At 44.3% G+C, this 24552-nt stretch overlaps 1 protein-coding gene and 1 long non-coding RNA gene across 5 annotated transcripts in view; one reads left to right on the top strand and one right to left on the bottom strand.

The window, feature by feature from the left end:
• KBTBD11 (kelch repeat and BTB domain containing 11) lies at nucleotides 1-23626 on the bottom strand. Of its 3 annotated transcripts, none has more exons than XM_085217934.1 (2): nucleotides 23471-23626; nucleotides 1-7772 (listed from the first exon to the last, which is right to left on the bottom strand). In XM_085217934.1, the coding sequence occupies exon 2, from the start codon at nucleotides 7268-7270 to the stop codon at nucleotides 5486-5488; it is 1785 nt and encodes a 594-aa protein (XP_085074060.1). In that variant the 5' UTR covers nucleotides 7271-7772; nucleotides 23471-23626; the 3' UTR covers nucleotides 1-5485. The 3 variants fall into 3 exon arrangements, with proteins under 3 accessions (XP_085074060.1, XP_085074061.1, XP_085074058.1); XM_085217935.1 differs by having other exon boundaries at nucleotides 1-7768; nucleotides 23471-23617; XM_085217932.1 differs by lacking the exon at nucleotides 23471-23626 and adding an exon at nucleotides 23117-23252.
• Nucleotides 22386-24552, top strand: part of LOC146545080 (uncharacterized) — a 35567-nt gene continuing 33400 nt past the window's right edge. For both annotated transcript variants that reach the window (XR_014881569.1, XR_014881570.1), the window contains exon 1: nucleotides 22386-22786. This is a non-coding gene — a long non-coding RNA (uncharacterized LOC146545080). The remainder of the gene's footprint in view (nucleotides 22787-24552) is intronic.

The raw sequence follows: 24552 nt of genomic DNA on the forward strand, positions 1-24552 counted from the left end.
TAAGGGGAGAGAGCATAAGCCTTTCGTATGTATTTATTTCATTACAGCATAAGTTGGAGTACATAAAAAGCTTTACAATGACCTTAGCTATATACACTTTGAAAATGAACTGTTAATACATCACATGTAATTCACCTGAATTGTGAACAGTGTCTAAAGCATTTGCATGACTTAACCTGTTTTAAGTGGCAGCATCAACATGGTTACTTTATGGTTTCAGATTCATCCAAGGTTTATCCACCAAAACTTAAAAGCGAAGCACAAAGCTCCTGCCAAAAGCAGATTACTGAACACTGTGGTTGTTTGAGATGAATTGCAGGTGCAGAACGACAAGACTGACAACATAATAGATAAAAAACTCAAGCTACTTAAAAAATACTTGAAAGAAAATTGGTCATGTAGTCATCACAGTCTCAATACTAACTCTGGTTCCCTTCTCTGTTACTTCTTCCTACTGAATATGTGGTAGGTATTTTTCTTTCCCAGTTCTCATTCTTCCACGTCTCCCTCTTCCTCACTCTCCCATTTCCTCTCACTGAGTAATTTATGAAGCTTAGAGAGCCTCTAAAATAGCCTGCTGCTTCCTAATTTGGATGGGCTCTTACAACAGCATTCATTAAGCCAAAACAAATGAAAAGTGCGTTATTACATATTCTGAGTGCACAGTGAATTTGGGTGTCAATCTCTGCTTGTAGTAGCTGTAATGTCAATTCAGAATAGTTCCAGTAATCTACTTTATTATGGAATTACTACTAACCTTCATTAAATGATCTCAGAGTAAGAGTTGAGCCAGAGAATATACTTAAATGAAAACATACTTTACTACAGCAGCACTTGGGATCACACTGTTAATAGCTACACAGAGACCTCCTTTTCAGTCCAGTGTGCATCTGATGTGTAGAATAATGGCAGACAGAAAATCATTAAATGCTTGTTACCACAGCTCCTCCACTGTACTACCATTTCCCTTCCTGTGCTCTCTTAAGTTTCTCAAAAGCAACGCCACTAAAAAAATAAAAAGCCCTACGAAAGATAATTCTAAATCCTTTGGATTCACTCAAGGAGAAAGAACTACATGTCATTTCAGACACAAAGCAAATCACCCCCATGCCAATGTTAAGCTTTGTGGTAATGAAGGGAAACCCATCTACAGAGCAGTCAATGGAACGGATACCATAAAGAAAAGCAACAGGCCACTCATGAATAGTGAACATTGGGATACAGTACTCAGAGAGCCAATCAAACAGCACAGGAGAGTTACAGCTTTCATGTGCATAATTCATTCTTAAAATTTAACCATATACTTGTTTACAAAGGATTTGTTTTTGTGGACAGAGTTTACATCAGCTGCTGCATAATTTTATTCATTAGTAGGGTACGATTAGCATCCTTCCTATGTTGCTTAGCAGTGCCTGTTTTCACCAAATAGGATAATTCTTTTGCCAATTATTCCTCTGACTTATTTTCCAAGAGTAAACAGAATTTGTACCAATGGCTTTGCTGTAATTAAATTCTTTTTACAGAACCAGTTAGTGGAAATAGTAAATTTCTGTCTGTTATTAGCATTTGCTGAGGTGGCCTGTTTCTTTATTCATGCAGGGATTTCATTTAGATGCAATGAAGGCTCCCGGCATTTCCATGCCACTCATGCCTCTTAAACAAGGCGTTGCCCCTGAGTGGGATCTAAACTACCTCTGCAGTCTCCTTGTACAGTGCATGGAGCCTCCCACCTCAGTCTGGAGAACCAAAATTCAGAGCCTATGTGAAAAAGCTTCTTCCAGAAAACTTGTCCCATTGTACCAACTTGTACTAAACATATCCTGAATTACCCATCCAGGAACTGGAGCCTGTATGTGCTTTTGAAAGTTTTGTATGAGATTCATCCCTGAAAGAAGCTATAGGATTGGTAACAATATTCTTCTACAAATATACAGATTTCAGAATACACACACATGATGTGGGAGGTCTGAGTTTGGTCCTTCCTCTGCTCAGGAGAATTCAAGTCTATGCCTTCTGGAAGATGACCTGGAAAGCAGAAGTACCCTAGGAAAGAGGATGCAGAAAAAAATATTTCCTGCATGCCCTGGTAAAGGTGGGAGAGGAGACCGTAAGATTCATGGAGAAAGAAAATGGCTCTCCAGCTCGTCTCAGACCACTCAGTGAGGATGGTGGTTTGAATTCACCTATCTGGATAATTTCTGAGATTTTTAGCCATCTAGTGCATAATACAAAACATTGTATTATACTGTAATGCAAATATTTAGAGCAGGGATTAGCTCCAAGTCCTCCAGTCCTCCAAGGATTTGGGTTAAATCATTGCAGGCTAAGAAAGCAAACACCGTCTCCACGTTCCATGCAAATGCAGAAGCCTTCAGGCAATTATATAAATGACTGCTTTAAAAGCCACACATAGATAAACACAGTGTGAGGGTAGCATGGCACTTTGGTTTGGACCATACAAACATATTACAACAGTGACTCCTGGGTATCACATCATCTGGTCTTCCACTCCTGAAGTCTATTTAAATCCTGCTTTTAGTACCCAAGCATTAATTTTTTCAATACACTAAAGACGCAAGCAGCAGAAAAAAAACAGCTTCCAGCAAATCTGCCTCAGGCTTAGCAGGGAGGAAAGAGAGGCCACAGAGTAGGAAATGTGGGCTGAAACACAGCACTGCAGTCAGTCATCGGGCTGTGATTACGCAGAGTGTAGGAAGGAAACAGGCGTGATGGACAGCTGCTAATGGAGACCAGACTCTGCTCTCACTGTGTGACAGTAGAGTGGGAAGGCACTTGAAACAATCTCTGCTAATGATGCAAGCCAGCAAAAATACAAACCACTGCACGTTTGGCAAACACGTAGTGCTGTAAAGATTATTTCCAAATCTATTTCTTCATGAATATAGCAACAAGTTCTGGAAGAAAGGATGTGTTTCATTCCTTCCTCAAAGTCTGCAACATATTTTTGCATCTCAAATCAGAGAGACTTCTCAAAACTCGTTCAGCAGCATTTTCATGCATTAACAGGGATGAGAATACTTAATTAATGATCAATTAATAGGAATGACAAAGTTGGCTTGATTCCCTACTATACTGTAACATAAAAACTGTACTACTAAATGTTTTGAACTACAAAACTGCACTGTACTGTAAGATAGAACTGACACTTGGGTGTTTGTGGTGACTGCTAATTCAAAATCTGGCCTAGCATTTACGTCTTCAATTTAAATATCCACCTAAGTATTTCACTACACAGCTTTAAATACCTTCTACAGTTAAAACAGAAAATGATGCTGAAGGCAAATACATCACTTTCTTTCCCGCTCAAGCTACAATACTGTAATTTAATCGAGTCAATATTTCCAAGCATTCTCATCAAAGAATTAAGATTATCATTCAGCAAAAAAAAAAAAAAAACAACCACAAACAATCAATTTCTTTGTTAATCACTAACAAATATGCCATCTGTGGCACTAATTCCACTGCACTGTCCTGCAGTGAGGCTAAGCTAAGCATCAGAGTACAGCTCCCACCTGGGAGATGCTTTAATGAGCTCACTGGGAATGGGCTTGCTTGGCTAAGAACTGTCAGAACCAAGCCACTGTTTTCTAAAGATGGCAAATCGGATCAGCTGTATTAAAATGCAGGACAGATAGCGAAGGAGAAAAAAAAAACAACAGGAACTAAAAAAAAAACGGGAAGGAAAAGAAAGAAATATCTACAAACTTCACTACCGTCTTCTGTGAAGACGGCATCTCTTAGGACAGAACCTGCTGCCTCCCTTTGGAACTAGCCATAACATAAGAATGCTAATGTTCTGCTAATGGGAACATCTTAATAAAACATAAAAAGATCTGCTGCTCTTTGATGTAACGTCCCTATTTATTTCTAAAATATGAATCTATTCTAGAACTTTGAATATAAACTATTCCCTTCCATAGTCCATGCCAATTCCACTGAATCACTAATAGTAAAAACACTGGTTCTATTTTTCAGAAAAGGTTTCAGTGGTTTACAGTAAAGCTAAAACATTTGCCTTGTCTGTCTATTGACTTTCTTTATATATATAAAGTTTGTAAAATAAATGCAAGTGCCCTTTTCAGTATAGTTTGTCTGTGTAGACAGTTTATGCTTTTCCAGTTCCAAGTAACACGACAAAAAAAGTATGCTCCGACTTTGCACAGGCAAGAAGAATTTCTCTGGGGTTGTGTCTTGTTAGGATGCTGCTCCACAAACAGCACCTGAGTGGTTCAGAATCCCAGTGACAGCATAGGCCATCAGCATGTACTGCAGTTGACAAGGGCTTATTGATTACAGCAATCAATCAAAATAAATAAAGCAGTCTCTCAATCCAAAGATAGGGAAATAATATCATGCTAGTGCACAATAAAATCAACATGTGTAGCACATTCCTGTTTACCATGTCCTCCTCTGATGGTCTTGCATTAAATTGGAAAAGCCTCTTGCCACAGGGAACTGAACATACAATGAAACATTTAAGTTGTCTGCAGACAGTTTCAAAGAATTTACATTTGGTTTAGATTAATTTTCCTCGACCTGCAGTTAATTAAAGAGTAGTTGAAGTACAAAATATTTCCCACAGCTCTAGTGGTCTACATGGTCATGTAAATCTGCCATAGTCCAAACAGCTACAGTCCATTTTTGTTATAATTTAAAATCTCTGATAAAAAAGTAATAAAACAGTGTCTTTTCATACAGAAACCATTGCCTTTTTGAAATAAAGAACATATCAACATTTCATATCTGCCATGACATGCCGCATTTTAAACAACTAACTTCCTTTTTTTTTTTTTTTTTTTTTGTATATTCCAAATATGAACACGCGGCACACATTTGTGTTGCTTAAAGCTTTAAGTCTGGTATCTGTTACATCATCACGGTTGAAATTCCTGGGACCACACAGTGCCATGTCTTCCTAAAACAATCTATTGCACTGAGACGCTGTGATTGAGATGATCTTCCTATACTTTTCTAGCAGAGGAAACAGTTGATTTGACATAAGAACAGATACAGTTAAGAGATGTTGCCAGCAGTGCTTATCCCCTGGAATCATCCAGGAGAGAAAAGAAAACAGGTGGCATAAAGGCTCCAGCCCAGATCACAACTACACGCATATACACAACCAATACTAACCGGAACATTTCATTATGACACTGTTGTCAGGAATTTTTAGAACTCCAGGTGCAAAAAAGTGTCAGGAACTGACACAAACATAATCCAGAGATTATCCTTTTATAGCAGCTTCTCCTCTGGTTTGCTTGGCTTTTCACACAAAGCAAGGCGACACAATAGGAGTTACCCAAGTGACAACCAAGCACTTCCAGACCAAAACCGTGGGGGGGGAGGGAGCCCCTTCTCTCTGCAGACATATTGGAGGGGGTCCCTTCTGTGGGAGTGAATTTGCATGTTCCCCAAAAGCTGCAACCCAGCCCTCTGACCAGCAGGCCAGAGCGAGGCTGGCCACTCACAGCGAGAGGGAACCCTCTTGGTCCCCTGCTTTCTCCAGCTTCTCCGGAAGAGTAAGCACAAAGGGTAGGAGGAGGCCCTTAGCATCAAATGGAGCTTTGAGAAGCTCACCATCAAAGGTACCCTTGAGCCCACCATCCGCTTCCACCTCGCCATCCTGGGCTAAGTTGAAGCGGAGAGTGCCAGTCCGGTTGACACAGTAGATGGTGTTACCCAAAGCAGCACAACGGAAGGGCTGGATGGGACCACTGCTGGGCCGCAAGCTGGCACACTGGCTCCAGCGCTTGGCCACTGTGTTGTATCGGAAAACTTCAACACCACCACCAGTCCCACCACCTGGGCCCTGCTCTCCACCACGGCCACTGCTCACATCAAAGCGATAGATGAAGTTCTTGAAGGCCACCATGTCTGCGGAGCGCCGACGGCTGCTGTTGTAAGGACACTCCTGCCACTCATCACGCTTGGGGTCATACTTGAGCAGTCGGTAGAAGAGGGATCCCCCCGAGACATAGATCTCCCCATTGCAAGTGGTGGCCTCATGAGCAACGGCGAAGGCTCCCTTGGGTAGGGGCGCAACAGGGCTCCAGCGATCAGCCCGTGGGTCATACTTCTCCACGGTGAAGAGGCACTCGCCCCCCACAGCGTAGAGGTAGCCATCCAGAGCCAGCAGCTTGAGCTGTGAACGAGGCTGAGCCAGTGGGCGTACCTGGCTCCATGTGTCAGTGAGAGGGTTGTAGCAGAAGACTTTGTCAGAGAGGCGAGCCCGCGGCTCGCTGCCCGCTGGCCCTGCAGCAATGCCCCCTGCCAGGAAGAGGTAGTTGTGGAGGACACACATGGCGCAGCCCTTGGCATTGGCCTCCTCAGGCAGACGCGTCAGCACCCTCCACTCATGGCTGGCCTCATGGTAGCAATGGATGAGGGAGCCACTCTCCTCCAAAGACATCACAGAAGAGGGGCTCTGCGGGCGGCTGCTCTCACGGCTTTGTGGTCGGCTGCCACCACCAGGCCGCTCGAAAGCATCACTGACTTCAGCCACCAGTAGGCAGCGTCGGCCAGCCTCCAGGCGCCGCTGCAGAATAAGGTCCCTCTCTGCCCCACTGAGACGGCCATACACGCCTGGCTCACGCAGCACCTCCAGATAGTGGTCACTCATGAAGCGGTAGGCGGCCTCCCGCAGCTCTGCCAGTCGTTGCTTCTTGGCCAGGCAGAGGAGCTGGTAGCAGTTGTCAAGGCGCAGCTGGGCGCGCATAGCCTCGGCAGCACAGTGCAAGGCGCAGGGCATCTGGAGGACACGGGCACCACTCACCACTTCGGCCAGGTTGTCGTGCCGCACCTCGCCCATGCGGGCTGTGTAGACATAGTCAATGAGGAGTCTCAGTGCCCCGTAGCTCACCCCCTTCACCCGCAGGATATCTCGCGAGGCACGGGCTCGGAAGTAGTCGCTCTTGGCTGCCAGCACCGACTTGTGTGCTCGGATGCGTTGCCCTGACACCTCAATCACGAGGTCGGGCTCCTCAGCCGGCCGCCCTGCGGGCTGTGTGCCAGCTGGTGGCTCCCGTGTACTCGCCTCTTCCTCCTCCGACTCAGAGGCCACACTGTTGAGCTCCCACTGGCTTTCCACCACATGGCTGCCAGTAGAGGATGGCGATGGGGCTCCCTGCTCGGAGGTGGCAGAGCTGAAGCACAGAGAAGAGCTGAAGCTGCAGGGGGAGGACAGGGTGAGTGGTGGGGCACCAGACCCAGCCCCACTCTCCTCCTCCTCCACTGTGCCGCTGCCCTCCATGGAGCCACACTCCGCCACAGCCACGTTAGCTGCTCTGGCGCTGCACAGTGCTGCTCTGGACAGGCCTTGGTCGCACTGGAATGCCCATCACCTGCTGGGGGACATCGGAGAGAGCCTTGAGCTTCTGTGACCTGGCCAGAAATGGCTTCTCCTCAGTCACCCATGAAAACCTGAACGTCTTCCCTTTATAAATATCACACCTCAATAGCCTGCAAAGCAGTTCTGTTTTTTCTGTTATTGTATGAAAATTTTAAACAGTTTTCATGTGCAGCGTCCTTTCATGGCAATTGGTCCCCACACCATGCTGAGCAACCCGAAAACACGTCCTTTCAAGTCAGATAGTTAGAAATATTATCACAGCCTGTTCATCTTGTACAGCTACTTCAAGGGAAGACAATGGTTGCAATCTGTTCTGGAAGATTTCCTACAAGCCAAGGTTTCTTCTACATGAACTTCAAGAATGTTTCTTCATATCACTGCTCCTCATATGCATTCCTCCTGTCTTAAAAAAAGAAAAAAAAAAAACATGAAAAATTGATCAGCTTTAAAATAGATTTAGTCTCAGCTCATTCATAAATTCAAGACCACTAAGGTTACGTTTCCTTTAAAATAACATCAGTAGCATTCTACAGTTACAGTTACCCTACAGAATTATGCTAATAGAACTCAACTACTTTTGTTGTTTACAAAACAAACCAAAGAATTTATTTTCTTATGACAAAAGCAATCTGACATATATATAACAGCGGACACAGCAACAATGTATGAAGAAGATGTAATCAAACTTCATAGGCCTGGTTCAAGATTCAAGACTTCCGCTAACAAAATGCAGAAAAGAGTAAAAATCACAATAGGTAATTAGAACATGACTTTTCTTAATGAGAAAATGTCAGGCTATAAAGCATGGCTCTGAGTAGGTTAGTCCCTGTCAGCCTAATTACTAATGAGTTCTATCCTCGTTTCAGAAAAGTAGTTTTCAGAATTACACACACACACACACACAAAAAAAAAAAAAAAAAAAAAAGTTTGCCTTGTTTCTTTATGAATTTCCTGGGTTTGCTTAAGTTTTGATAAACAATACACTAAAATTGTCCAAAAGTACTTGATTTTATACAACAAAGATCTATAGACCAGGTTCTATTTGGAAGAAGATTAAGTCCTTTCTATACAAATTATAGCTTGTAATTTCTTTTCAGTATAGATTACTTATTTATCCCATTAAACTACTGTTGGGTGTGTCCAACTTTTGGAGACTTTTTCATGAAAACATAATTAGTAGATGACATTGTCTGGAAACCTCTGACATGAGATCCAGACACCCACACTTGCACATTAGATCAGTCTTCTACGTATTTGTCTTGTGCATTTGCCCTACAAAGGGCTTTCTATTACATTTGAGAACATTCAATTAGAGGACAAATCAATACTGTGGTTTGATTTCTGGCTTTTTGAGCCTTTCAGACTGTTACAAGACTTAAATAGCATTTGAAAACTCCTTATTAGAGAGGACAGATTTCACAACCATTTTCACATTTAGGTATTTTAAAATCTAACACTTAAGATCATTATATGAAATGTTATGAACTCTGAATAGACTTAGTAGCAAGATCCCCAAGGGCCAGAACCTAACTTGGTAGGTTAGGCTTTACTGACTTGTCTGCTGTAGCATTACCTGGATGAAGAGAAATGAAATGTTCTCCATGTACACTTGGTGTGTAAGACAAATTGCTTCATTAACAACTCTAAACTGGGCAGTATCCCTGTTAATGTAATTTTATTTTTCAGTGAGTCTTCACAGTACTGAGTTTACTATCCAACCACTATTTATTTTATTATACTGTAGGTATTAAGATTAATCCATTTTCTGATCCAGGCGCTCCATAGTGCCGATGATCAGCTTTGATCAAGAATAGCTTCTGTAAGTGACACCTGCAAAATGACAGATGTCAAATGGAGATGGTTTGAAAAACATCTAGGATGCCAAGCTGTAATGTACTGTTATTTAAAGAAAATTGCTACCAGTATAATATCAACGTAATTTAAGTAAGTAATTGAAACATATTGTGCCTGCCTCCTCTTCCAGGAGCTGATATTCTACTTGTATCTCAATACAGTTCTTGGAAAGACTGACGTCCTTGTCATGAACATTTGAAGTGTACGAATATGCTTTTCCCCATTGCTGTCAACATCATGATTTTTTGTAGATCTAGATAACTCACTTCTTTGACTACCTCTCCTACCTCCTCCTCAGGGTTTCCATTCTTCTACATGAAGCTTCAACCTCTCAGCCTACTTATTGATTTTGCAAATGAAACAATAAAAGAAGACTGAAAGAGAATACTATCAAAATCAAAATGGGAGCGACCAAATGAGAAAGGTCAAAAGCAGGAAACTGCCACACCAGGGTTATCTGTGTATGATGAAATGTATTACTTGCATCATATCTCAAAGGAAAATCACCAATTGGAACATTTGAAGTTGTCAAAAATGGCATCTAGAAAAAGTGATCTTCTCAAAATTCTCAGACAATGAAAACAAAAGGGGTGAGATCCTCCTCAAGCACAATAATCAGACCTTTTCCCCTATACAGATACTAGAAATTTGCCTTGTAACTGAAACATTATTGAGAAAGAGTTGCCACCCACTACAGTCCTACCAAACACCCGCGTTAACATCCTCTTGAGCAATCACTTTGAGGAAGAAGGGCTGATGGTACAGCTTGGTAATAGCAGGCAGAGGAATTCTGTACAAAATTGTCTTCTGGTATATTTATAGCTAACTACCAAGAATATGCAGAAATTCATGCTGAGCATAATGAGGATTCGAATCAAAGAATCACATGCAATTTAGGCAACAAAGAACTTTGCAGGGAAATTGAAGACCTAGAAAAACTAAAAGAGGGTTTGGAGGACTCTGTAACTCACAAACTGAAGACTGCTTAGAAATCTTAGCACCTTTATCTAGCTGCAAGCAAAGCATAGAGATTACACAAAGATAAAACTGAAAAAACAATTCACAGAAGCTGCAGAACCTTTCCACTACTGAGCAACACAACTGATCCTCAGTTAAAAGGTCACAATTTTATTGTAAAACAGGAAGAAGCTGGAAGGGGCCGATGGAAATGCAATACTGAATTCCTGGTTTGGTGGTTTTTTCCTTTTTTTTTTTTTTTTAACTTACTGACAATGATCAAAAAGTTGTATTGCTCTTTTGCCGACAGAGTGTTCAAAACTTACAGTCATGGAAGATACATGATAACTTTGCTGATTCTAAAAGATCGGAGTTCCTGATGATACAGTTTGGCTTAAAACCAACACGGCTTTTAATACTTTTAATCAAAACTGGCAAGCAGGGTAAGCACTGGAAAAGGATGCAAGCTATCTAGAGTACATAGCATCCATGGACTGATGTCACCTTTTACACTGGGGTCTTTTAAGTCAGAAGCTAAATTGCATGTACTGAAACTGTTTTCATTATCATGGGCTTGGCCTAGAGATGATGTAATGTTAATGGACAGAGGAACTGCCAACAAACATGAACCGTATTTACAGACTTGGCAGTGACATGCTTGTAATATCCTGGATGCATGCCCCCAACCACAGATGCTAAGAGACTTTGCTCAAGTTAACAGAACAGATAAGAAGGCACAGTTTTTTCCTGACAGAGGAACTGTAATGAAGAGCTGCAGGTAAAGTTTCCTGGCACAGCATCATCTGGCAACTCTTCTGATAAAATCAAATTAAATGCCTGTTTTGCCTTGTTCTATCTGTATTTATTTTTCTTTTTTTGACCAGTGCCAATAACCTCTGACATAAAGCCTGTCCTCTAGGAAGACCCATTTTCTCTGGGGAGTATGTGCACGTGGGAGGAATTGGGTTATTGCTCGCTGGTTCACAAATGGAAACTACTCTGACTCAGTCCCAGGGTAAATTAAAGTAGAGCTTTCCCTATCATAAACAACTCTAATTTACATTAACAGGCTATCCTCCCTGAGAGACCACAGACCAGTTCAGATCTGACAGAATGCCATTCTGCTCCACCTTAGTCCAGGAAATGCTTTTATAAAAACTTGTTCTGCCAAATCTTACCCCAGTGGAGAATTCCCTCAGGATAGAGGAGTCATCTGATTGAGACGATTAAGGAGTCCAAAGAGGCACAATCATCAAAAGAGAGAAAACATCTCATGTGTTTATTTTAAAAATGGAAAGAAGGCTGTTAAAAGTAGAACTGGCCAGTACTGTAGTGCAGACTGAGAACAACCAGCTCAGTCTGGGAGAAGGCAAAATCTTCTGGAGTTGAGTGTGAAGAGGTTTTCTCCTTTATAAAAACAGTCTGTTACACTCCTGCTGACTGAGTAGACCTGTGAAATCTCAGAAAAATAAAAGGTTTTTCCTAACTGGAGAAAACTCTGGAAAGTAGAGTTGCCACTTCTCTGAAAGTGGCTGTTTGTGGCACCTGAAATCTTGCATCCTATTACAGATTTAAACTCTAAACCTCAACCACTTGCTTAATTTCCTAGTTAAGAAAATAAGTCTTTCAAAGGCTCACCAAGATAACTGCAAAATAGGTATGTTTTTTTTTTTTTTTCCATGTTTAAAATTTGGAGTGCTCAAAATGGAGCACTACATTCCCAGTGTCTTAGCCTGCCTACTGAATGTGTACACTGCCTTCAGTGTATGCACACTCAAGTTGCATATGCATCCTCCTTGTAACCTTTCAAGGTGCTTTAATTTTCTCCCAGTATGCACTGGAGGTATGCATTTTTTTATCTCTTAACTGCAACATTTTCATACAACCAAGATGAAAAACAAACATCTAAGAAATGCAGCTTATGACTACAGACCACACAAGAAATATGTGGGTAGCAGTTCCTCATCAGGAACTCAGAGGATAAAAAAGGGTATGAGTGCATCCGGCAGGGTTGGGGGAGAGGAAATCAGTCATAATAAAAATGTTATCAAAATCTTGATGAAACAGATACTCTAACTGGCAAGTCAAACTAAAAATACACAAGTTTTGAAGAGTCATCATGACTACAGAACAGTTTTCTTAACAGTGATATCTGTGTAGAGCAACATTCTCTAGTTCCAGTTTAGACTCTTCAGAACTAGTAAAGGAGGAGTGGTGTCTCTCTGGAGTTCTCACACCAAAAAGAAAATAACACTCCCACAAAATCCAAAGCTAGGAAAGGTTAAGTGCAAGTCATTTCTAAGTGCAAGTCATCACCTGCTAGAAGAAAAAAGTCTAACAAAAAAGAGGGTCAGAAGCAGAGTTTTGCAGGGTTACAATACCTCTGGGGAAAGCTCTACGGCTGATGTCTTTGTCACTAATGCACTACAGAGGTAATGGTATGGCAACAGAGAATCCCCTCTAGTTCTAGAAATGGCCTTGTAATTACTGTTGAGATACAAGGTGAGAGCCTGTAGTCATGTCTATGACAAACTAAAGTTTGGTTACCTTCGTAACTGATACTGACACAATTATATACCCAATCGTATCAGGACAGACGCTAACACCACATTAAATGAAATGCTGTACACAACCCACCAGTGTAGTGCTACAGCTAAAAAGACAAACTCAGTCCATGAACTGGGTACACTGGGAAACAAGGAACAACAGAACGGAGAAAGATATCCCTGCATCAACAGCATTAGTCAGTTTACAGTGAAGATGGATAGATGGATGGATGGATGGATGGATGGATGGATGGATGGATGGATGGATGGATGGATATTCCAGGCCCTACATCTTGGAAGAGTATAGATATTATAGATAGTACCGAATAACTTAAGAACTATAGAAAACCCTTCAGAGAGAGACAGAGCAGCACTCTGCAGCCAAGACACTTGGTTACTCCAACTCCTCACTGAGTGTGCCTTCCTTTGGCACCTCGCAGCCACACATCCATGCGTCAGAGAGCAGGAAGCTCGTGCCAGCAGCTGGGAGAACAGGTAGTGCAAGCTGAGAAATGAAGTGCACACATTTCTTCAGGGCTTGGTATGTTTGTTTTGTGACTTAATGACTGTGCACAAGTATGGATGCATGAAAAGTCTGCATATGGATGGCGCTCGTGGAGAAAGGCCTAAACAAACCAATGGGTGGAAGCTTAAACAAAACATTTCCACCACTAAGGAAACTTTAAAAATAAGACTGCCAAAGCATACTGTGAATGCTGAAAATTTGCATGAATCAATGGGGAGAATGAAGAATATGCTCACGGAAGGGAAGGTATTAACTGAAGAGATTAATGAATACACATGCTAAACACTAAAACTGTAACAAGTTTAGGAATATGCCGAAAAGTAATCAGAGTATTCAAATATAAATTACTTTTCTGAGAGGAAATACATATATTTATCTTGTTGCACATTTCTTTTAATACTAGATTTGGTACACGTGGGAGGCTGGATGCTGGACATTTGATCTGGTACAGAAAGACCCTCATTTTCAACAAGACCAAATGCTGGGTCCCACACTTTGGCCACAACAACCCCAGGCAACGCTAAGGCTTACGGCAGAGTGGCTGGAAGACTGCATAGAGGAAATGGACCTGGGGGTATTGCTTGATCCTCAGCTGAACATGAGCCAACAGTGTGCCCAGGTGGCCAAGAAGGCCAATGGCATACTGGCTTGCATCAGAAACAGTGTTGCCAGCAGGAACAGGGAAGTGATTGTCCCTCTGTACTCAGCTCTGGTGAGGCTACACCTCGAGTACTGTGTCCAGTTTTGGGCCCCTCACTGCAAGAAAGACATTGAGGCCCTGGAGCAGGTTCAAAGAAGGGCAACAAAGCTGGTGAGGGGTCTGGAGCACAGGCCTTATGAGGAGCAGCTGAAGGAGCTGGGATTGTTCAGTCTGGAGAAGAGGAGGCTCAAGGGAGACCTTATTGCTCTCTATAACTACCTGAAGAGAGATTGTAGTGAGCTGGGAGTCAGCCTCTTCTCTTGAGTAACTGGTATTAGGACTAGTGGGAATGGCTTCAAGCTGCACCAGGGGAGATTTAGGCTGGACATTAGAAAATATTACTTCTCTGAAAGAGTGGTCAGACAGTGGAATGGGCTGCCCAGGGAGGTGGTGGAGTCACCGACCCTGGAGGTGTTCAAGGAATGTTTGGATTTTGTGTTGAGGGATATGGTTTAGTGAGAACTATGGTGATAGGTGGATGGTTGGACTGGATGATCTTGTAGGTCTTTTCCAACCTTGGTGTTTCTGTGATTCTGTGATTCATTCCAATGCTATCAATCTCTGAAACAAAAGATGAGAACAGCTAGGTTCTTTACCTCTAGGAGTTCTACAATCAAGAGCCTCGCTGGAAGGTACTTTAGGGCACAGGAAGGATTAAGTTTGACAGGATCATCTTGAGAAAGACCACACAACATGTGCAGGACAACCAAAGGATCAGGCCCAGACAGCACAGGTTCAAGAAAGGCAGGTCCCGCTTGACCAACCTGGTCCCCTTCTATAAATATATAGAGACCCTCTCGATAGATGAGGGAAAGGCTGTTGACAAAGCCTACCAAAGCAAAGCCTTTGACACTGTCTCCTACAGTACTGTCCTGCACAAGGTAGCATCCTGTGTCTTGGACAGGTACACTCTCCACTGAGTAAACTACTAGATGGATGGCAAGGCTCAGAGAGTGGTGGTGAATGGAGTTAAATCCAGATGGCAGCCAGTCACAAGTGGTACTCCTCAGAGTTTGGCATTTGGGGCCCATCCTGTTCAGTATCCTTACTGATGACCTGGACAAGGGGATTGAGGGCACCTTTGGCAAGTCTGCAGATTACACCAAGTTGGGAGGAAGTGTGGATCTGCCTAAGGGTAGGAAGGCTCTACAGAAGGATCCAAACAGGCTGAATTGATGGGCTGAAGCCAATGGGATGAAGTTCAACAAAGCACTACAGGCTTGGGGTAGAGTGGCTGGAAGACTGCGTGGAAGAAAGAATTTGGGTCTGTTGGTTGATGTTCAGCTGAACACGAGTCAGCAGTGTGCCTAGGTGGCCAAGAAGGCCAGAGGCATCCTGGCTTGTATCAGAAATAGTGTTGCCAGCAGGAGCAGGGAGGTGACTGCTCCTCTATACTCAGCTCTGGTGAGGCTGCACCTTGAGTACTGTGTTCAGTTTTGGGCCGCTCATTAAAAGAAAGATACCGAGCATGTCCAGAGAAGGACATGACGGAGCACTGGAACAGGCTGCCCAGGGGGGTTGTGGAGTCTCCTTCTCTGGAGATATTCAAGTCTCGCCTGGACGCCTACCTGTGCGACCTGGTGTAGGGAACCTGCTTTGGCAGGGGGGTTGGTCTCGATGATCTCTAGAGGTCCCTTCCAACCCCTACAATTCTGTGATTCTGTGATTCTGTGAAGGGCAGCAAAGCTGTGAAGGGTCTGGAGTACAAGTCTTACGAGGAGCAGCTGAGGGAACTGGGATTGTTCCATGTGGAGGAGGCTTGGGCAGACCTTATCACTCTGTACAACTACCTGAATGGAGGCTGTGGCAAGGTGGGGGATGGCCTCTTCTCCTGCATAACCAGTGACAGAATAGAGGGAATGGCCTCAAGTTGTGCCATTGGAGGTACAGGTTGGATATTAGGAACAAACTCTTCTCCACAAGAGTGGTCAGGCACTAGACCTGGGACTGCCCAGGGAGGTGGTGAAGTCAACATCCCTGGAGGTGTTCAAGCTTTGTTAATATGTTGTACTAAGGGGCATGGTTTAGTGTGGAAATATTGGTGGAAGATTGATGTTTGGACTAGATGATCTAGGGAGTCTTCTCCAACCTTGGTGATTCTATTATCAGATTAACTGATCTAGTGATCCTTTCCAACTTTAACTTCTGGAAATTGCCATGCACCAGGCATAAAGACATTGAGCAAGGCTAAATGACTAAAGCTGTTGTATTAGTGTGGTTAATGTTGATTGCAGAAATGTTTTTCAGATTAAACAGCGCTGTCAACAAATAAATAATCAAAACACATTCAAAGTCTCTGGGAACACTTTGGTAATGATGATCCTAACAAAAGAGGGAGAGAATATGCACCAGAAGGCCAAGTCAAGCAAACCAGCAGATTTTTACAAATAGATTTCAGGAAATATGAGAAGATTCAGGTTTTGTTGTGTGTTACAGTTTGACGTTCAATGAACATACTGAATTTTTATAACACACTTGCTATGAAATGCACAGAAGACGGGCCAATAAATTTGGATGAAATGAAATTCCTTGCTTAAGATAAAAATGGATTTTGCTTTTAATATCATTACAGAAAGGACATGCATTACAGAGCTGAAAGCACCAGCCATCTACCAAAGTCTATCACCACTGTGCTTGAGAAAGAACTTCAGAAGTAATGATATACTTCAAAGGACAGCCAACAATATACCATTCTTCTCAGGCTTATGCCTAGGAAAATAAAGTAAAAGAAAACTTCAAGAGAATGTTATAATAAAATCACTTCTTGCAAAGTCTAAGTCAGGTACTTAAGGGAAAAAAGTTCCCCTTAGACTGAACAGGCTCATTGATTTCTTGACCAATTAGGTAAGCAATACTTAGAAATGCAGAGATCCTTCAGATATGCAGTGAATGATGTCCTCATTTTTTGACAACATATGTAGTTTCCTTGCTATTTCTGCCCAGATACGTTTTCCAACTGAAGGTTTAGAACCACCCTAGCCACAGCTAAAAGTCACAGTCCATCTAGGTAGATTCATAACATTGTTTTAGATTGCTGTAGATGTTATCACAATACAGCCTGTGGACTGGATTCAAAGATGTAGCGTGGCAAAGGCTGAGTTTGAGGGCAGTTCTGTATAACAGATGGCAATACAACAGAGATAGACCTAAGAGCCAGATCAGACAGGAAAATATAGTCCAACGTGACAGCCCATACTCCCTAATCAGAACGGAAGCAAAGATTTAGCTTGCACAGACTTCCATCTGCCATTGAAGTGCTGTTGGTATGGTACACTGTCGGACCTATAACCGTGAATTATTAGGTGATTCATGAGTCTGACATTTTTTATTTATTATTCCATGGAAACCAGGCCAAGGTAGAGGGAGATGGTGCAGGCCTGGGGCCTTATTCCTACGCAGAACTGATCTGTGGGTGGGATGCACCTCCCAGTTCTCCCACAGAGAAAGAGACAAATGGATTTAGTGTGTCTGAGTTGTATGGTACTGCTGATCCATCCACATCCAGTTCCTGCAAAGGAATCTGCAGCATACAGATACACAGCATGCAGGTATAGATGTATGTCAATACAATGGGATCCTTTAGTAGCACCACATGAGAGCTACAGAGGACTAGCCAGCGGAGAAATACTGAAGAGTACGGTGCTGAAGCACAAAAGTGACTAAGAAGTGTTAATTCTTGGTTTGGGTGTCTTAGCCCAGAACTGTGCCCAAAATTTTAAAAGATACCAATAATGACACTGCTTCTCCTTCCTTTAACTGACAAGCTTAAAAAAAAACCTCAAATGAGCACCTAAATCAGCAAGCTATGTACTATAAGAGGAAAGCTACTCTCCTTCATACTACAGCTTTTAGAGAAACAATCAAAATGTTATGGAAAGAGAGAAAAAAAGAATATAGGGTTGTGCTCCCTGATGAAAGAGAACTTCCCATTTTTTTTCTCATCATACCCTGTGGGGCAGGGCTCAGTTGAGCTGTCTGGGGACACAGTCTGTCCCAGCTCGTGTCATGTTTTCAAAATACTTTTGCTGATGTCAAAGCAGAAATACATGTTAGAATTGCAGGTACTTCTTGTGGCTAGACTCCCCTGCCAGAAATACCCACACAGTATCAGCAGTGACTCCACCAAGCAATGGGGATATGTCTGCAGCAACAATGAAACTGAGGGCTCATCAAAATACGAGGCTATGCCATGTCATCACTGGAATAAACAAGGGAAGAAGAGAAAATTGACTGGGATGCATGCCGTTTGCATTACTTGAAGGGAACAGTTTCTGGCTTGTCTGATACAGAAATACAATAGGTTCCTATTAAAACACTTTTGTTTTCACAACCTGACACTTCCTGCATTTGATGCATGACATTCTTTTTTACCATACTGTGAACTTCATAAGCTGAACTGAGTGTTGAGGCAAAGGCTTTCTGGCTGCACTGATTTCTCAACTTCGACATTTACAATTTAGTGTAATTCACTATTTCTTGCAATAAATAATTTTTTTTTTTTCATTTAACATGGCAGATTTGGTAACAGTTAATAAGCCTGAATTTAAAGCACAGAAACCACTGTCTGGTTATCTAATTTATTCCTGCAAGTACAAGCCAAAGAATTTTATTCCTGTACCAAGCCAACAACTTCTGGTTGAATTAGGTCAAAGCAATCTTCTGTTCAAATAATCCGTCCCACAGCCGTAGAACTTCTCTGTTTCAGTTAATGACCTTGCTGGAAAATCAGGTGTTGAGTGGATCACTGTGGATACCTTTAAGGAATACACATGCTATGCTTTACCTTGGGGTTCACTTTTTCATCTTCTGCAGTCTCATACATGCTGACATGCCAGCACTCTATTTTCAGCAAAAGATTCTTCTGAACAGACATACCGACTGGCAGCATAATCATGAAGGATGATGATGATCACAGCTATCTTGGGACTGTCACGTCTGCTCTCTGTTTTTCTTACACAGAGGAGAAGGCTACAATATGGCTGCCTACCCTACCATTCAAACATCTCCTTTGCGTACAATATTATAAAGCCTTGTTAACATACATGTTTAAATCTGCATCAGATACAGCAGCCATGGTGTTTCTCTTGCATTTGTTAAGCAGCAACCTGGGCAGAGCTGAAGATGGTCAGACCTGTAGTAAGAATCGATGCCATTAAATCAGAATGTGAAGCAGACAGGTGCTTGCTTTCACAGTTAGGATTCTGAAGGTGTGAGTAGAAGCACAATCCAGAAATCTCAATTTGTGATTCTTGACCATTCTGACATTTCCATATGTAAAGTTTTGTTGCCTCTGACTAGACAGAGGTTTAGATACCTATCAATGACATCTTCTCAAAGCAGATGGCAAGGTTTTCAGACACTGTTCTCTGCAAAGTTGCCTGTTTTGGGGGATACAGCAGAAATATTTATTACCTTGTGAAGCTGCAGAATGTCTTGGCAAGGATTCTGTCCAGACATGGGGCTAAGATACCAACAGTCTGACAGACACTTCAACTCTGCTGCCCATCACCAAAGACCTTCTGATCATACTTCACAAAAGTAGAACACTAGAGTGGTACAGACCTCATCCTGACAAACCAAGAGCACCTGTGAATGTCACTGTCTGAACAGACGCGAGCAGTCTGTGACTTCCTTTTCCAGCACCACAATGCAACCATCCTGCAATCTGCGGCAAATTCCAAAGTTCACAAAGGAATACACTCCAACAATGTTTACTCTAAAGCTTTGCTGTGAAAATCGAAGTCCTTCTAGACCCTAATATCAGTTGTTATTAAACAAGAAACGTTGTCTCTGCGCTGACCGCTTTATCTCAGACTCACTGTGCTTTCTGATAAGGGAGGAATCTCACAACACATTAAATCCCACCCCTGTTGTAGCCAAGGGAAAATTCCTAATAGCTTCAAGAGCATCAGGATTTCCCACACTGTATATACAAATGTGTACAGTAGCTTGTATTGAACTGAGGAACTGAAGGAGCGCAGTGAAGAAGAGATGAAAGAAAACTACAGGCTAAGAGGAAAGCTCTCCCATGACGAGATTTGTCTTTGAATGAGTGAATCAGAGCATTTATTGTTAGCATGCCATTCCCATAGCAAAGGGTTGGTGTTAGGTTCTTAGCACCCAACACTAAAAAATAGGTCGCAGAAAGCAGAGTTTATCTCCAGCTCTCAGGGCCTGTTCTTCCCATTTACTTATAAGAGAGAAAAGCAGAACTGTTTCCAAGGGGGAGAAAAAAAAAAACAAAACAAAACACAACACTGCCAATCTCTGACAGGTTGATAGTCCAAAATGAGCCAAAAGTCTGGGAGCCTTCCAGCAGCAGGGACCCATTCCGGAGGCTCACTTTGCTCCCAAAATATTCCTGGAGGAGTCAGTGTTCAGAGAAACAACAAACAGCTTTTGTTGTTGCATGCATGCACTCTGTGCATGTGTACGTGCAAAATAATTTCAGGACTATTAATTAATGCCAACCCAGTTGTGAGAGACCACAGCGTGGAAGCTGCTTGTCCAACTCATGTGGATCTGTATGGAGAGGTCTCAGTTTCTGGCATGCTTCCATGTGGATTTACAAAGGCTGTCAGCTAGGCTGTGTGAGCCAGAGGCATAGCAGTGGCAGCTCATGAAACTCTGTACCTGAAAAGCATTTCTGTGACACGTCTTTCTTTTCCTTCCGATGCTCTGTGCACAATCTGAGAAACCACTGGATTTTTTTTCAGCTTGTTTTGCATAAAATAAACTGACTTAACTGATCATGAATTCCTGTTCTGCTCACGGATGTGGCGTAAGGATGGAAACGTGCACTGCAGAACAAAGGATGCAGCCAACACTTTTTTGTATTAACACACAGTTGTATTAACAAGTAGATTACTGACCAAATTTTTCAAAGCCAAAACTGCTGGTCAGCAACCAAGGAGGACAGAGAAAGACTATAGGATTGCCACCACCATCTAATAAAAAAACCACAGTGTTTATGGTCCCAGCCTTGCAGATTTAAATGCTAGACACAGGACCAGCCCTAATCATAATACTAAAGCAAAAATCTACGCCAGTAAACTGCTCAGGTCATTGCAGGAGGAGGGTGAAATCTCCATCCATTCACTGCGTTGTCACATGCTTTGTAGCTGGCACAAGCCAGGATCTCTCAGCCCAGGTTGGGGAAGGAACAAGGTCTTCTCTTATTTTATGATGTCTCAGCCACAGCTCAGGTTAAGCTGGTGGTCAAACTCTGAACTGCTGTAAAGTAATTCCTCTTCAATAAAAATAAATAAATCACACCTGTTCTCTGAGTAAACAAACAACACTCAGAACAAAAGCAAAACAGAAACAATGACAGATGACCATTCCAGCGAAAAGCAAAGCAGCAGGCTTAACTACCACCATGTCCCAAGAAGGCCAATGAGATCAAACACAATAAAAACATCTAAAATGAGTGCTTCTAAACACCTAAGCACCTAAAGCAGTAAGATATAACTTCTCAGCTTCTGTTCTTGGGAAAGAAATGGCTTCCTAACTGTAGTGCTGCAAAACTTTACTAAGTATCAACAGGAAAATCCCTGCAAAGTCCACACAGGATCTCATAGGATCAAAACGAACACCACCACAGTTTAATTCTGCTCTAAAAGAAACTGCAGTGCTTTCTTTCAAGTTTTATTACAGCCATCTTTAGCAGCCAGCTGCCCTTAACATCCTCTTGCAACAGGATACTGCAGGATGCTGAGCCCCCAGTAGGCAAGATCTGGATCCAGTCATCTAACCACAGCCGTCTCTAAGGTAACCCGGGCTAGCCCTAAATACTATAATCCTGCTTTACTATAGTAAAGCTAGTTAATGGCTTGCATTGAATGTGCTTGCCAAACAACAGCAATCTAATATTGATTGATGTTTCAAACAATCATTCTGCCCGCCTATTTGGACTATTTGCTACACACACAAAAAAGTGATGTAAGCGAAGAAGGAAGGAAGCTATTAATGACTTCAGACTTTCTAATAATTGTCAAAGCCCCAGAGCTGGAAATCCCAGCTCCAAGTGTGATCCTGAGTTCGGTACCACTGCTGCCAGGAACAGGACCCAAAGGCTGAGGAGTGCTGGGGCAGCAAGGGGCTGGGCTTCAGCACTTCCATGGGTCCTGACCACACAATGCCAGCAGTGCTGGATGGCTGGAGAACCTGCCAGCATGCAGCAGACGTCCTAATTACAGAGAGAATATATGGTGTGGGATGGGCACCTGGAATACAGCATGGGCAGGGAAGGTGGAAGGCCAGAGCTGTAAAGACCAGGGAGTACTGCAACACAGTACTTTTGTATAAGCATTTAATTCGCTTCTGGGAGACAGGCGGTTAAATACATAAACAAATGGAGGCCATTCTTTAGCGTCCCAGATCATATTAAAAGGATTGCTCTATTTTACTGCTTTTCTATTCTTTATTGCTTTTCTATTTTTTTTATTGCCCTACATTTTCTAGCTTTCTGTTCTAGTTTCTATTCTTCGTTTAATCGCAGCGCCAAAAGATTCACAGAACGGTATTTCTAGAGAGCTTTTCCCCTTTCTGAGCTGGAGAAATTGGCCGTAAAACGTAACACCGACTGTCATTTTCCGCACTACGTGTAAACTGGGGTCGGGGAGCTGCTTTTGCAGCGCTGAAGGCGCAGACCTACCACCATCCTGCTGACCGCAGACCAGCGACATTCGGCGGGACCTGACTTGTCACTGCCGGAGCCTGCCCTGCTGCGGAGCCGTGTGTACGCACACACCGAGTGCCGCACATGAGCTCTCAGCGAGCCGGGGGATCACACCGTAAAGCACTTACAGCGGGAAGCAGCCGCCGTGCCGCCGGTAAGCATCCCGCACACGGCTGCGGGGCGCACCGCCAGCAGGTCAGAGCGAGTCAGCGCGGAGAGAAACGCGCAGCGCTGTGACAGGCGGGGGGAGACGCTCGTAGGGCCGGGCAGCGAGGCGGATTAATGGGGACGGATGGCAAAGCTCAACGCGATTAAACCCCGCGGTGCGCCAGATCCCAGCTACGAACGCGGTTACAGCGGAGCCGCAGCCCCATCCGCGGCTCCTCGGGGCCGCAACCCGCGTACTGCCCGGCCCCCCTCCCCGCACCCGGGGACACCGAACGGCCCGGCCGCCGCCGCCGCCACCGCGCATCCCTCCGCTTACCTTCGGGCAGCGCGGCTCCGGCAAGGCAGCCCGCGGGCAGCCCCGGCCCGGGCGAGATGCCCGTCGCCTGCCCACCCGCGGGCCCGGCGTTGCAGAGCAGCTCCGCGGAACGCCGGAGCCTGCGGCGGCGGCGAGGGGAGCGCGGTGGGAGGAGGGAGAGGGAGGGGGGGAGAGAGAGAGAGAGAGAGGCGGAGGGGCGCTGCCGGGCGCTGCAAATGGCTGAACGCGGGAGCCCGCGCCGCGCAGAAGCTGCGCTCGCCCCGGGGGCCGCGCCGCGCTCGGCCCCTTTGTTTCCCGGCACAGCGACGCGCATACAAGCACGGAGCGGGAGGAAGCGGCTCCCCCGAGGCTGACCTGTTGCGCGTGGCGGGCAGCGCTGGGATGAGCCGCCGCCGAGGCGGGAACCGCAACGCCGCCGCTGCCGGCCGGGGAGCGCGCCGCCCGAGGGGCGGGGAGGCGGGGACGGCCCCACCTGGCCGCGCTGAGGGGAGCTCCCCGGCGGAGGCGCCCTCAGGAGGGGATGGGGCTGGCGGGCGGCTCGCCGTGCCGTAACGCCGCTCCCGCTGCGGGGCCGGGCCCCGTCCGTCAGCCTCCTCGGGAGCCCTCGCCTCGGCTTCTGGGCGGATAGGGCAGCGGGAGCTTCCCTGTCCCTGCGTTTCGGTCGGCTGAAACGGCTGGACGAGAGCCAGGTGGTTTCCGTTTGGCTGCAGTTTGGGTCCGGGTTGCAATTTTATCACTCTTGTCAAAGCTGAGGTTCTAATCAAGGTTCTCAGAATTAGAGAGGTTTCCCGGTTTCTTGAAAATGAAATGAGCCCCTTTGTCACGCTGTGTGTGCTCTGGGTCTGCTCTTGACGGAGTCAGCGGCTCTCACACTTCCACTGTGACTGTGCAGTGCCTCCTGAACACCGACGCCGCATTTCCAAGCCTTCATAAACCATTAACAACGCACGGATATTTCACATTGCTTTCACAGCGTATCGTTTTCCCATTAGGCTTTTCTAAAACCTTGTTTCTCTTCAGCTTTTCTCCATTTCCCCCTTTTCTGGCTCCAGCGTCCTGTTGGACTTCTCAGCAGCACCCAGAGTTTCTTGGCTTTCCTGAGCAGAGCTGCTCCCTTCTGTCCTCTCAAGGAACCCATCCCTTCATTTCTCCTTGTGCTGGCCATGCCACCATTGTAACTGCACACTCCTAGAATCATTAAGGCTGGAAAACACCACTAAGATCATCAGCTCCAACCATCAACTCACCCCCACCATGCCCACTAACCCCTGTCCCTCAGTGCCACACCTACCCTTTTCTTGAACACCTCCAGGGATCTTTCTGCTCCATGTTTATGGTGGATGAGCAACGCTGGGTGTCCCCTCAGTCATTGTGTCCCTTTGCTCCTCCTTTTCGCCTCTGCTACAACCCTTCCAACCCAAACCATTCTACGATTC

Source organism: Meleagris gallopavo, chromosome 2 (assembly GCF_905368555.1).
Source record: "Meleagris gallopavo chromosome 2, MGAL_WU_HG_1.1, whole genome shotgun sequence".
Lineage (NCBI taxonomy): Eukaryota > Metazoa > Chordata > Aves > Galliformes > Phasianidae > Meleagris > Meleagris gallopavo.